At 45.3% G+C, this 13,180-nt stretch overlaps 1 protein-coding gene across 1 annotated transcript; it reads left to right on the forward strand.

The window, feature by feature from the left end:
* The first annotated feature begins 423 nt into the window (after nucleotides 1-423).
* LLPH (LLP homolog, long-term synaptic facilitation factor) lies at nucleotides 424-5,436 on the forward strand. The gene is made up of 2 exons (XM_065680251.1): nucleotides 424-700; nucleotides 4,964-5,436. Exons 1-2 carry the CDS (start codon nucleotides 517-519, stop codon nucleotides 5,125-5,127), a joined length of 348 nt encoding a protein of 115 aa, XP_065536323.1. The 5' UTR covers nucleotides 424-516; the 3' UTR covers nucleotides 5,128-5,436.
* Nucleotides 5,437-13,180: the final 7,744 nt, after the last annotated feature.

Consider the following 13,180-nt stretch of genomic DNA (forward strand, 5'->3'; position numbering starts at 1 on the left):
TACCACCTCCTTTCAGGCAGTTGTAGGGAGCGACAGGGTCCCCACGGAGCCTCCTCCGAAGCCGAACAACCCCGGCTCCCTCAGCCGTTCCTCGTAAGCCTTGTTCTCCGGACTTCGCTGCCCTGTTCTGAAGCACAGCTGCAGATCGCTTTGGGCAAGCATGAGGGTTCCTCTCCCCCGCTGGGGCCTCAGTAAGAAATGTGTGCCAACAGCTACGGACGGAGCTGCGCTCGTTCCGTTATGGAGCACGTGTGTGTTTGACACCCGTCCCCGCCGTGCTGCCGTGCGGGGCCGGAGCGGCGGCTGCGCGCTTGCTCGGGGCATTACGGTAGAGCCCGCAGCGCCGCGCTGGGTGGGCAGGGCTTACGGGGCCAGCCCGCGCATGCGCGGGCAGGGGGTGTAACCCACCCGGGGGCGCTTGTGGCAGCAGAGCGGGATGCGCATGCGCTGCCTCAACGGCGTCTGTGCCCTGCGCCTGCGCTCCTTGAGCGTGTCCCTCGTGCCTCCCCTCCGGACATGGCGAAGAGCCTGAGGAGCAAATGGCGGAGGAAGATGCGGGCGGAGAAGAGGAAGAAGAACGCGCCCAGGGAGCTGGAGAGGCTGAAAAAGATCTTGGGGGACAACGCGGAGGTCGTCATGGAGGAGGTCAGGGAGGTGGCGACTGTGCTGCCGCCGCAGAGCGTCCCGGAGCCGCCGGACGGTGAGTTGGGCCCTCGCGGGGCGGTGCCTGAGCCACGGCGGGGGGGGGGGGGGCGGCCTGCGTTACCGCTTACCGGTGTTCCTGTGACTTCCACTGTCCTGATCGTGCTTGATGTTATTACAGCCTGCTGTTACTGACCTGGAAGACCAAATCGTTATCTTTTACGGCCATAAAATGCTATTGAAATCATTGGATCTGGTCGCTTTGCAGTGCTGGCTTCTCTGTGCATCCAGTCCCTTGTGGAACGAGCTTATTGACGTGATTTGAAGTATGTAGTGTCTTACCAAGAGTCGTTTCTTTGTGGAGACAGCTTAGAAGCTGTTCTAATCACAGCATTGTATTTGCTGTTAAAGCGGAGATAGGGTATTAATTCCCTCCTAGTTTAAGGAGGACACTAAACACGTAAAAGTTGGACCTAAACATAATGTAATTTTGTGGATATTTTATCATTAATAGGGTGATTTCCCTCCTCCCCCTTTTTTAAATCTACTGTTTCAAGGTAGGTGTAGCAAGGACCTTGGTTTTGTATGCTAATAAATGCTGCACTGCACATGGTGCAGGAACGGGTATTGTTAGCCGTCTACGGATGATGCCACCTTCCTCTATGGTCAGTGGGTAGGATGTAAGTTGTAAAGGAAGTAACCCAGGAAGTGGAAACAAAGGTTTTAAGTGGGTATGTACTGGAGAGGAGTCAGAAGGACACATTCTCTTTCCAAAACTGCAGTCCAAACTAAATCAGTACACTTTGCTTCTCCAGTTTTTGCCACTTAAGCTGTTAGGATATCGTGGATATGAGCTTTTGATGTGGCATGCAGAAGACTCTTGGGAGATCACAGTGGGGGTATAGAATAATGCTAGTAATCAGTCAGTCACACAGCCAGTTCTGTCAGTGCTTCTGGAATTAGGAAAGACAGGTGGTGTGGGGTTGAATAGCAGACCCTCTGAACTGTATTGAAAATGGAAACAGAATGCTATATAAAAATACTTGCCCAGTTAAGGGTGGCTTGGGGTATAATTTGTAGTTTTATCCATGGTTCTGATTTGTGTACCAGATGTAAAAGTTGTTCTTTATGGGATTATTAGAATTGACTTTCCAGAATGTTTTGAAACGTTGTCAGCCTTCTGATGCTGGAGATGTAGGAAACAGTGTTGTCTTAAACCTAGCTTCTGAAGCAAATGCCTGGCTGTCTGTCATTCCTGTACCCCCTTCCAACTCTGCTGCAACTTTTATAGAAGTGGCCAGGTTCGCTTGCCCTTTGTAGAGAGATAGCAGCCTCAGACATAGCTAAGAATACATGTATTTCACAAAGCATCTACAAGTTTTGTGAAAATTATAGTGTCTTCTTTGAGAGGACTTTTCAGCACTAGCTGTCTGTGCAGGGGAGTTCACATAGTTGTAAGGACTGAAGCAGATGATGGCTTTGTTCAGATTATGCACTTTCTGTAGATAGGTAAATAATTTTCCAGCCCAAGAAAATATATAGGTGTACATTAGGGACATTTTCTTGTCTTGCTTTAAGGTGTTTTTCCCAGCATACTGTGAAATAATTTCAGTTCTTGTTGTTAGGAAGACAAAAAATAAGATCTGGATAGCTGTCGTGGTTTAAACCCAACCACAAACCTCATTCACTTGCTCCCCACCACTTCTTGCCCTCCCCCTGCTCCTGGAGGGACGGAGAGGAGTATCGAAAAGAATGCAACTTCCATGGGTTGAGATAAGAACAGTTTAGGCAACTGAGGTATAACACAAATCACTGCTGTTACCACCAATGATAATAATGCTAAAGGAAATAACAAGGGAAGAGAATACAACACCTCAGCACCAGCCGACTGATAACTTGCCCCGCTCCCCCAGCCGAGCACCGACCGATCCCTCTTCCAACCCTGCAGTCTCTAGCCCTTCCGGGTAACTCCCCGTTACCTCCCTGGGCATGACGTGCTGTGGTATGGATACCTCTTTGGTCAGTTTGGGTCAGGTGTCCTGTCTCTGCTTCCTCCCGGCCTCCCCTCCTCCCTGGCAGAGCATGAGGCTCAGAAAGTCCTTGGCCAGACCAAACATTTGAGCAGTAACTGAAAACATCGGCGTTGTCAGCTCTCTCCCCAGGCCAAAAAATGAAAACATAGCACTGCACCAGCTACTAAGAAGGAGAAAAATGACTGCTACTGCTGAACCCAGGACAATAGCCTTTGGTTTTGGTTTTGGTTTTTAAAACTTTGTGGGCAGGCACAGAATTTTTTCATTATAATGATATCTGTTGAGTATGCTTGGATAACCTACGGCTTTTGGATTTTTTTCTTGGTCATTTTCTCTTTGTCTTTAAACCTTTTGATAGGTTTTCTTTGTGTCCTTGCACCACTTCTGTTCAATAGGTTTCTTCCTATTGCCAATTCCTGTAGCATCCTTGAGATTGCAGAGTATGATGAAAACATTGTGCTGCGTGAGCAGCAGGTACTTTTTGTCCAGGAGTATTTCTTCATTTAGTCTATGTTGCAGCTGACACTTACTGCGGGTGTGCTTTTTTTGCAGTCTGAATTTGTGTAACAGATGAACCTCAGTCATATGACAGGACAAGAATCAGAGAAGATTACTTACGTAGAGTTGGTTTTCTTGGGGTGGTAGGGTTTCTTGTATTTTGTTGTTGGAGGCCATCTCTCCTATGACATTTGGAGAAGATTGCCGTTAAGAAACCCTCATGTGTTTCTCTGACGTCTCAGGAGGTTTCTGGAGCTGGGACTTTTTGTGCTGCCTGTCCCATGCTGGATCAGCCTTTGGTTGCACCAGCAGGACCATGTGCTGATTCTTTGCTGACTGCAAGTATTTGTATCTCAACTTCAGGGTTCCCTAAGCACAAACTCGTGCTGCCCATCCAGGTAGACTGTCGGCATGCTTCAACTAGTGAAGCAGCACATGGACTTCTTGTTTCCCAACTTCAGACAGGCACAAGATAAAGTCTTTTTTTTTTTTCCTGTTTATAAAACTCGTGATAAAGCCTTTAGAGTTGTACGTGGAATGAGACATGTGGTGTTACCTAACTGGGGACACTGTTCTTGAGCATGACCATGTCACCAGCAGTCTTCCTGGTCCTAGAGATTTGTATGGTTTGTGTTGGAAGGGACCTTAAAGATCACCTAGATCCAGCCTCCCTATTATGGGAAGGGACACATTCCACCGGACCAGGTTGCTCAAAGCCCCATGCAGCCTGGCCTTGAACACTTCCAGGGGTGGGGACAGCCACAGCTTCTCCAGACAACCCTGTTCAGTGTCTCACCACCCTCAAAGTGAAGAATTTCTTCCTAATATCTAATCTAACTGCCCTCTTTCAGTTTAAAGGCACTCCTTTTTGTCTTATCACTAGATGCCCATGTAAAAAGTCCCTCTTCAGATTTCTTGTGGGCCCCTTTTAGGAACTGGAATGCTGCTTTAAGGTCTCCCTGGAGCCTTCTCTTCTCCAGGCTGAATAACCCCAGCTCTCTCAGCTTGTCTTCACAGGAGAGGTGCTCCAGCCTTCTGATGATCTTTGTGCCCTCTGGACTCACTTGAGCAGGTCCATGTCCATCTTATGTTGGGGGCCCCAGAGCTGCACACAATACACACAAAATACAGAATAGAGGGGCAGGATCACCTCCTTCGACCTGCTGGTCACGCTCCTTTTGATGCAGCCCAGGCTTTCTGGTCTGTGAACACACACTGCTGGGGCATGTTGAGTTAATCCTTTATTTCTGTCTCTAAATATATTAGACTTGACCTTGCGCTGGCTTCTTGAGGCAAACACAGCATCACTGTCTCCCTTGTGCTTTATACCATCATTGTATTTTAGCTTTTCCTTTTATTTTATCTTTACCTCTCTCTTCGTCTTCCACTCAAATGAATTTAGCATTAGATCATAAAAAGTATTTAATTGTGCATATGTTTCAGTAAGCCTATAGCTTCCGGTTTGGTTGCGGCTTTTGATGGAGACCACACACAGTGTTTTTATACATGGTACTGGAGCAGATGGCAGACTAAAAGTATAAGATGCTTTTCCCAGACATGGGCCTTGAGGGAAAATTCTGCGTATTTACTATCAGCTGTTGAAGTTCCTGGCTTGCAGTTGTATTGGTTTGGAAACTGCTTTCAGAGTATAAAGCTTTCAGCTTTTCCCATACAGATAGTGTTGTGTGGAGCTATGTTTTCATCCTTTTTGGGAAAGCTGGTAACAAAATAGCTTCTGTGAAGCTGATTCATGTATTTCACTCAAATCACATTATTTTCTCTTTTTTCAGGTGACTGCAAGATGGACGTAGATAATAAACGGAACAAAAAAACTCTTCTAGACCAGCATGGACAGTACCCAATATGGATGAATTCCAGGCAGAGAAAGAAGCTTAAGGCACAGCGTGTTAAGGGGAAAAAAAAGTCAAAATTGGCCAAAGGCCTAGCCTGGTAAAATCAGAGTTTTGTAAGATCATGAATATTTTACTTGCAAAATAATTATCCCGAATAATACATTATATTTTTGTGCTTGGCCACCAAATATAATACATTGTGTGCATGAGTTTTTTAAGAGACTGTTGGGCCAGAAAATGATGACAGCGGTATCAACTTGGTGTCTAACAAACTTAAATCAAGCTGAGTGCCTTTGAATAGACTGTTGTGATCTGTTTTGTCGAGGGGGAAAGGTCTTCATCTTTTACATTGTAAATGTTGAAAATGCTAAAGGAAATCCTAAAAATAATAAAGCTGTAAATGTCTTTTATACTGTGGTCTGTGTCAATGTAACTTATCTTTTAGTAAATGCAACCAAAGGATTGTGTAAAGTCACCATGTCCTTTAAATTCTTCTGTAAAATCACCTTTGTTGTGCAGTTGTGTTGCTTTTAACATCTGGTATTTAATGAAAATGGGCTTTTGACATGTAATTTGAAAGAGGTTATACACTGAAACTAACTCCAAGGCTTTGTAAAACTTCTGTTAGTAAAAAGACAAAGTGTCAGCTGACTTAAGCTTGCAAAGAGAAGGTTGTTGGAACAAAAGTATTTTGCTGCTGTCTGCAACTGAAATATTGTAGGAACTAACTAACTGAAAGTAAAAGTCATTAATATGAGGGAATGCAAATGCACAGATTGGAAATAAAATAGTTTTTATTTAAGATCTTTTCCAAGTTTTAGTAAAGTAAATGAGAATTTTCTTTTCCAGATGTATTTTCAGTAGCCTTTTTTTCCTCCTAAAGTGGTACTTGTCTGTCATGTTTTACAACGTGGGCATAGGATAAAATACTGCATGGTGGCGTAACAGATGCCATTTATATTTGATTAGCTACAGTTGGTTGCATATTACTCGGCAATAACATGTGATGACAGATGCAAGAATTAGTTGCCCTGAAAGCTTGTGTTTTTAAAATGTCTCTCATTTCAAGGATGGAAACAATTACGTCCTGCAGGATGTTGCCTGTTGAAGTACCATTCGTCAGTGCAGAGCGTAACCTGTGTCCAGCTTCATCCAAGGTGGAATCCATGTTCTGTAGTTGACCACAAATTGCGATACGTGCCTGGTGTGGTAACTTGGGCACATGAAATAGGATATATTGCTTTAAAAGTAATCACACTAGCTTATACTATGCTAAAATCCACCAAGAGCAACTCATCCTGATAGAAAATCTAGTTTTTCGGGGAAAAATACAGTGGGGTTTTTAGTATTCTTTTCGTTAGGAGAAAAGTATTCTGTTCCTCAGGTAAAGAACTACAGTCTGTTGGAGGAAATACCAGTGCACCTTCTGTTTTCTCATACATGTTGACAGTTAATGACACTTTGTAAGATGCATAGGTCAGAGTTTACCAAATTATATACGATTAATAACTTTGTACCTTTAAAAATATTTCCATTAAGTTGATACTAACCTGCTAAAAACCAGATTCCAGTCTCAATTTTTTATGAAATAAATGGGTCTAGATGCTGGTATCAAATATGTTAGCCTTTCGATCAGTGCTACTTTATAAACACAGAAGTTTTATGTAAGGTTTATTCTATAATGTTTATCCAGAAATTGAATGAACAGTTTATATTTCTTTACTGTTTTAATGATGTAGGCTGTATTTTGCTTAGGGTGTGCTTTGGAGAGTTGTAGAGACAAGCTGCTTGGGTTTAAACACTGATGATTTGGGTTTTTTTTTTTGTATGGGGTAAGCACAGTGCTATTTTTGACATGCTTGTTTGTAAATCAGATTTTCAAGCACCTCCTGGTGGGGAAACAGACTGGTTTTCCTGCTTGGAGATAGCCATGCTGGTGAAGTTGTCCCATTTAACTGCACTGCTTCAGAGTCAGTTTATTTTCGTTCTTTAGGTACACAGCCATACTCTCATCTTGATTGAGGCTGCCACCACTGTACTTGCCTTATCCACTCCTCTCCGGAGGTGTTCCAGTTCTCCGTCTGCCCCTTTCTCACATACAGAAAATTGACCGCTCCACACTCTCATTTCTGCTTTTATGACTTTGCCCTTGAGCTTGGTTGTACAGACTTACTAGTTACTGCTTTTGTGACCAGATTAAGGTTTTGAATCTCAAGTGGGAGATGGCAGATGCTGCACTGATGTTTTATTTAGCAGTTACTTCCTACCAGCTGAAACAATACTGGCTGTGTGAGGTATTTCCTTTATGGTGTCCAGAATAAAGTCAAACAGGTTCTCTTAAACTACAGATATTTTAAGATATCCTGTTTGATTTTTGAGCTGAAACAGAGAATAAGGAAGGAATAAACCCCAGTCTTTACTGGAGGTAGGTCTTAGTTTAGTACCAGTGTGCTGTGTTGCAGAGTGATCTGAGTTGGGAAGGATGCTGAGAGGCTGGTTGGGTGGGATCTGTAATCCGGGCAGGAGGCTCCCTTGTAGACAGGCAGCAGGAACCTGCTTAATGTGCAGCATGGATGTAACCTCGCAGGTGGAGTCATAGATGGAGCAGGGAAACTTTACCTGCTAGGATCCGAGTGTGTACTGCATGTGGCTGCTGTAATTTTGAATTTGGAATGTCCTTCAGCAGCTGTATTTTTTGGATATGAATACCAAGTTTTTAGTTGTCAGTGGATATTTGATTTGCATCACTGAATCTGAAACATGTTCTGTTTGATCAGCTAGTGAAAAAATAATTTGTGTTTCTTTAGAAAATAAATTTAAACAAAACAGGTTTGGGCTAAAATACATGTTTTAAAGTCTGTAGAGGGACTTGCGAAATGAACTGTCTACCTGTAAGCAGCATTCTAATGGAGTCATAATGTGTTGATCTTTAAAACAATTATTTTTTCAGGTTGTGATTGAGGGAGAAAAGTTTGCAGTTAAACAAACCGATGCAAGTGTAAAAGCGTGTTGCTGACGTGGTGGTGTCAGAGTTGGGGTTGGTTTCTTAACAGCTGTGCTATTATGAAACTGCTTTGTTGAAATTTCCTATGACTGCAACTGCCAGCTACCTGCAAAGTGCTGTGGTAGCTGCATTTCATGGACCTGCAAAAGGCAGGGGAAATCATATGGGGTGTTTTGGACTACAAGCATTAAGGTCGGAACTGAAAGATTGACATACTGCCATTTTATTGGAGTGTATAAAATGTGTATGTATACAGTATAAAAATTGCATTAGCAAATTGCTAACTGTCCTGCAGGTTGTTGGCAGAAGACAGCAATGGTCTGTCCTTTTTGACCCAGTGTGCAGGTCTTGGTTTTAAATCGAGTTATTTCAAGTCCCTAAAATAACTGGTGGTGGTGATAATGCAGTTCATGGGCTTGGGTTTTCTGGTTCCTGCTCTGGAACACCACCTTTTCTGTGTTGTGTAGTCAAGTGACTGGGCGAACTAATCTATCTGAGGTACATTAAAAATATTCCTATTTCCCCCCATGTTTTTAGTCTGGATCAGTTTACAGCCTTACTGTACGAAAAAAGCATCGTCAGTAGGAGGCAATGCAAGACTGGGGACAAATAGCTGGTGAAGGCAGGGTTGCCTGAGACAGGTCCTTGCTTTAAACTCTGACATCCTGTGCCACCTTCTCTGCTGTGGCTCTAGCAGCACAGCCACCATGCAGTGCAATGTTTTGCAGGCAGGGAGAGGTTATGGAGATGAGATCAAGCAAATGCATTGAATAGTGGGTCTTAAAGTGGAGGGTATGGTGTTGGAGTAACTTAGGTCAGTGTTCTTACAGTCCACATTAAGTTTTCCCTCTGACAACATAGGCTTCACTGGTGGACATAGATGCAAGCTTTTAGGGAGTCTTTCAGTTTGCTTCATCTTTGGGTTTATCTGCAGCCAATGTTGCGGTTATAGAGTACACTGAATCTGGTTTGGGATGTCTGGCATTGGAGGATGAATGTCACAGCCACCTGATGCAAAGTGCTCCTCTGGTACACGGTCACAGGATTTAAAAACCAAAACAACAAAACCAGAAGTAGCCCTCCTTTATCTATGCAAAAGCTTTATGCTGCATACCTGTTTCTACCGTGCTACCCTTTCCTCTTGCAGCCTAAAGAGTCACAAGTTCTAATGAATTTGATAGAAGCTGTATGTCTGACCTGCATCAGATCTGTAGCGTGAACTTGACTGGTACTAGAGATTTTAGGACGGCAGCCTTAGCACTGCATAAACCTGAGAGGTGCAGGACAATGCATTCCTCTCGTGACATCGTCTTCATTGGATTAGGGCAGCTCTGGGGATGAAGCAATAACTGTGAACTGCTCTCTTTGGACCAGGGTTTTGCCATCAGTTTTAACTTATCTAAGGGTGAAGCTTCAGGCAGGCCTGAGCCATCTGATAGCTCACTGCTGCAGGAACGTTTCCCCTTCCCTCCTCCAGCTCTACAGCCCAGTTCATGATTTCCTGCTTCAGGCGAAATAGACTTTGGGATATTTCTGTTCCTGAGCTAAAAAAGAGAGAGAACTGACAACCTTCTTCTGTTTAATAGACACTGAATGGTTGTGACAAGCCCCCCATGCCAGTGTCCTTTTATTCTCCCTCCACTATTCCGGTGTTCCATTTTCAACTTTCCCTTAGAAACAGTACTCGGAGGAAAAGAGAAGGTAGAATGGAAAGAGGATGACTTTTGTGCTGCCCCTCTTCCTCTTCCCAATCACTTTAACATCACTCTCTCAGGTCTCTTAGTTTTTCTGGTGCACATATATTGATAGAAAAGGTCTGAAGTGTTAGAAACAACACATGGTATGGCAACAGCGGGAGCTGTGTCAAGGCTCCTACACAAGGCAGCACGAGGCCTGCTTTATGAAGGACTTGTATGCAGACAACCAACAGTCAGTGACTTGTTTCCCTCTAATTTCAATCTAGTCAACCCTTCAGAAGACTCGGAAGCTTATGACTTACATTCTGGTTTGGTGAACTAGCATTTAACGTCTTTTCTCTCTAATTCCAGGTCGTTTTCTTGCAAGGCTTCTTGAAGTCTAGATGCAGATTTTGTGGCATTTGTAAACTTTTGCCTTTAGCCAGAAAATCGGGTTTGTGAACAGTGCTTCAGCAAACATAGGCGCATTCATTGTGTCAGTACTGCTCATGCAGCTCAGCCCAGCTGATCCATTCATACCTGTTGCGGTTATGTGAAACATGCATAATGCCTCTTTTTGGAAGACTGACAAATGCATGTGTAGGTGCAACAGCTATTCCATGTCACAGCTTGCTGCCCTGCCTCTCAATTCCTTTGACGAGAGACATTCTGTGTATTTGGCTGTGATGGATTGTAACGTCTGTGTATGAAACAAGGACTTTCTCCATCTGTGGATTGCTCTTCCTGGCCTGGTGCTGTTAATTTATGCTTGTCTTGCTTCTGCACACTGGGACACAACTTGGTGCAGAGCAGATCGGAGCCGCATGTTGTCTCGCAAGTGAATGCCAAAGATACCTGTGGAGGATTGCAGGGAGGGCTGTGCGTCAACAGCCTCTTGCTCACAGAGCCTCCGGTTCAGACTGTGATCACTACTGCTGCTGAATATCCTCACCCCAAAGGCAAAATCCAACTGAGGTCATGAATATAAAGAATATGTGCAAAAAGATATTTAAAACTAAATTGCTTGTGAAGAATAATTAGGAAAGGTAAGATGTTCTAAACTTCCTGCCCCCCCCCCCCCAAGATGACATTGTCAGCGGATGCAAAGGAAGAAGCTGGAGCCCAAGTGGCCCAGGTTATGTGGGAAGCTCATAGTGGAGCTGCAAATTGACCTGAACCCCAGCCTGATGTCCTCAGACACACTGGTAATTTTCTCTCTCCTAAATGATCTGAAGGCTTCTGGGTTCTTGTGAAAATGATGCAAGGTTAGGCAAGCTTATCCTAGCGCAACTGCAGCTGAAGCAAGGGGCATGTGCTAGCAGTTCCCTGGGCTGCTCATCTTGGCATCAGCTGTTGCTCTGTTGGAGAAGGAAAAGAAATCATAGAATCATAGAATAGTTAGGGTTGGAAAGGACCTCAAGATCATCCAGTTCCAACCCCCCTGCCATGGGCAGGGACACCTCACACTAAACCATCCCACACAAGGCTTCATCCAACCTGGCCTTGAACACCGCCAAGGATGGAGCACTCACAACCTCCCTGGGCAACCAATTCCAGTGCCTCACCACCCTAACAGGAAAGAATTTCCTCCTTATATCCAATCTAAACTTCCCCTGTTTCAGTTTGAACCCATTACCCCTTGTCCTGTCACTACAGTCCCTGACGAAGAGTCCCTCCCCAGCATCCCTATAGGCCCCCTTCAGGTACTGGAAGGCTGCTATGAGGTCTCCACGCAGCCTTCTCTTCTCCAGGCTGAACAGCCCCAACTTCCTCAGCCTGTCTTCATACGGGAGGTGCTCCAGTCCCCTGCTCATCCTCGTGGCCTCCTCTGGACTTGTTCCAGCAGTTCCATGTCCTTTTTATGTTGAGGACACCAGAACTGCACACAATGCTCCAGGTGAGGTCTCACAAGAGCAGAGTAGAGGGGCAGGATCACCTCCTTCGACCTGCTGGTCACGCTCCTTTTGATGCAGCCCAGGATACGGTTGGCTTTCTGGGCTGCGAGCGCACACTGCAGCCGGCTCATGTTCATTTTCTCATTGACCAGCACCCCCAAGTCCTTCTCTGCAGGGCCGCTCTGAATCTCTTCTCTGCCCAATCTGTAACAATTCCTTGAATGTAAGACCAGGGTGTAGAATCATCCATGGGAAAGATTATGGGTTGGTCTGTCGATGCAACGACTTTAGGGTATGGTGTATGGTGTGTTTATGTAAGCCTATGTTTTTATCCACCCCTTTTAAAGAGGTAACGAAGTGCAAGTCAAGCCGTAAGCCTTCTCTTTGTCTCTCTTAAGGGAGAAAATTGCATGGGGATTTCTTGTTCTTGTTTTGCTTGCTGTTTAAATTAACTACTAATCTGCTAAACCCACTAATGTCTGGTATTTTAGAGAGATTGTTATACAACTGAACAAAAACCAAACCAACTTGCAATTCTGTTTCTTTTGCCAACCAGTAAGATGCTAACAGCCCATGCACGTCCTTGATGCATGCTATCAAAGCTTATCACCAGAACTGTATCCCTGCAGAGAGATTAGAGTTTGAGGAAGTAGTTTTTTGTTTATTTACTTATTTTCCCCCATGGAAAAGAAGCTTTTTGTGTATCTCCTTGACCAGTTCCTGACAGATGCTCCCAGCAGTGAGAACTAACTCCATGTCTGGTGGTTCTCCTGTAATGGCGATGGGAGGAGAAGGAAACAAGAAGTGTGCCGGGCAATGTATCACCTTGTATGTGACAGCACCATCCAAATTCACCAGATAGCCTGGATTATGTGTCACAGTGCTCAGCGGCGTCGCCTCCTGAATGAGCCGTTCCAATTCAACAGTGACTTCCATATGTTACTGGCCCCCGCAGCCGCACCGCCTCTGATGCCTTGAGGATGCTGTGACTATTGACCCGACCAGGAGCCTACAGGGACCTCTACCTGGGCTCGGAGCTGGGTCGGGCTCCTCCGCACCACCCGGGCTTTGCTTTGGCAGCAGCTGCCCGGAAGGCGGCGCTAGTGGGGAGCGGTGGGGAGCCCCGGCTCGCCTCGCCTCGGCCCCGCCGGCAGCGGGAGGGAGCCGGAGCAGCCTCCGGGCGCCGTTCGAACGCGTCCGCAGCGCCAGGTCTGTGTGACAAACCACATCCGAACGGCCCGGACGGTGCTCTCTCGTTTGAGAAACGGCGTTGGTTTGCGATCGGGGCGTGTGTTAAGGGGAAGCGCTTCAGGCTCTGTGTGGTGCAGGATACCGCAGCAGCCTCTGCGTGTGTGCTGCTGTGGGCATTTCTGGTGCTCGCAGCTTCGCTGCTTTCCTGACTGCCGGAGAAACGGCTGCGATTACTGTCAGATATTTTGTCCCGATAAAAAACGACGTTTAAATGTGCAAAACCGCTTCGTATTTTTACCGATTTCCGTTATCCTCCAAAAATACGCTAAAAGTGCTGCTTGATGTGAATGCTTCCGCAAACTAATCCTTTTCCGTTTTGGGGGGGTTT

The sequence above is a fragment of the Lathamus discolor genome, chromosome 1 (assembly GCF_037157495.1).
Source record: "Lathamus discolor isolate bLatDis1 chromosome 1, bLatDis1.hap1, whole genome shotgun sequence".
In the NCBI taxonomy this organism is placed as follows: Eukaryota; Metazoa; Chordata; class Aves; order Psittaciformes; family Psittacidae; genus Lathamus; species Lathamus discolor.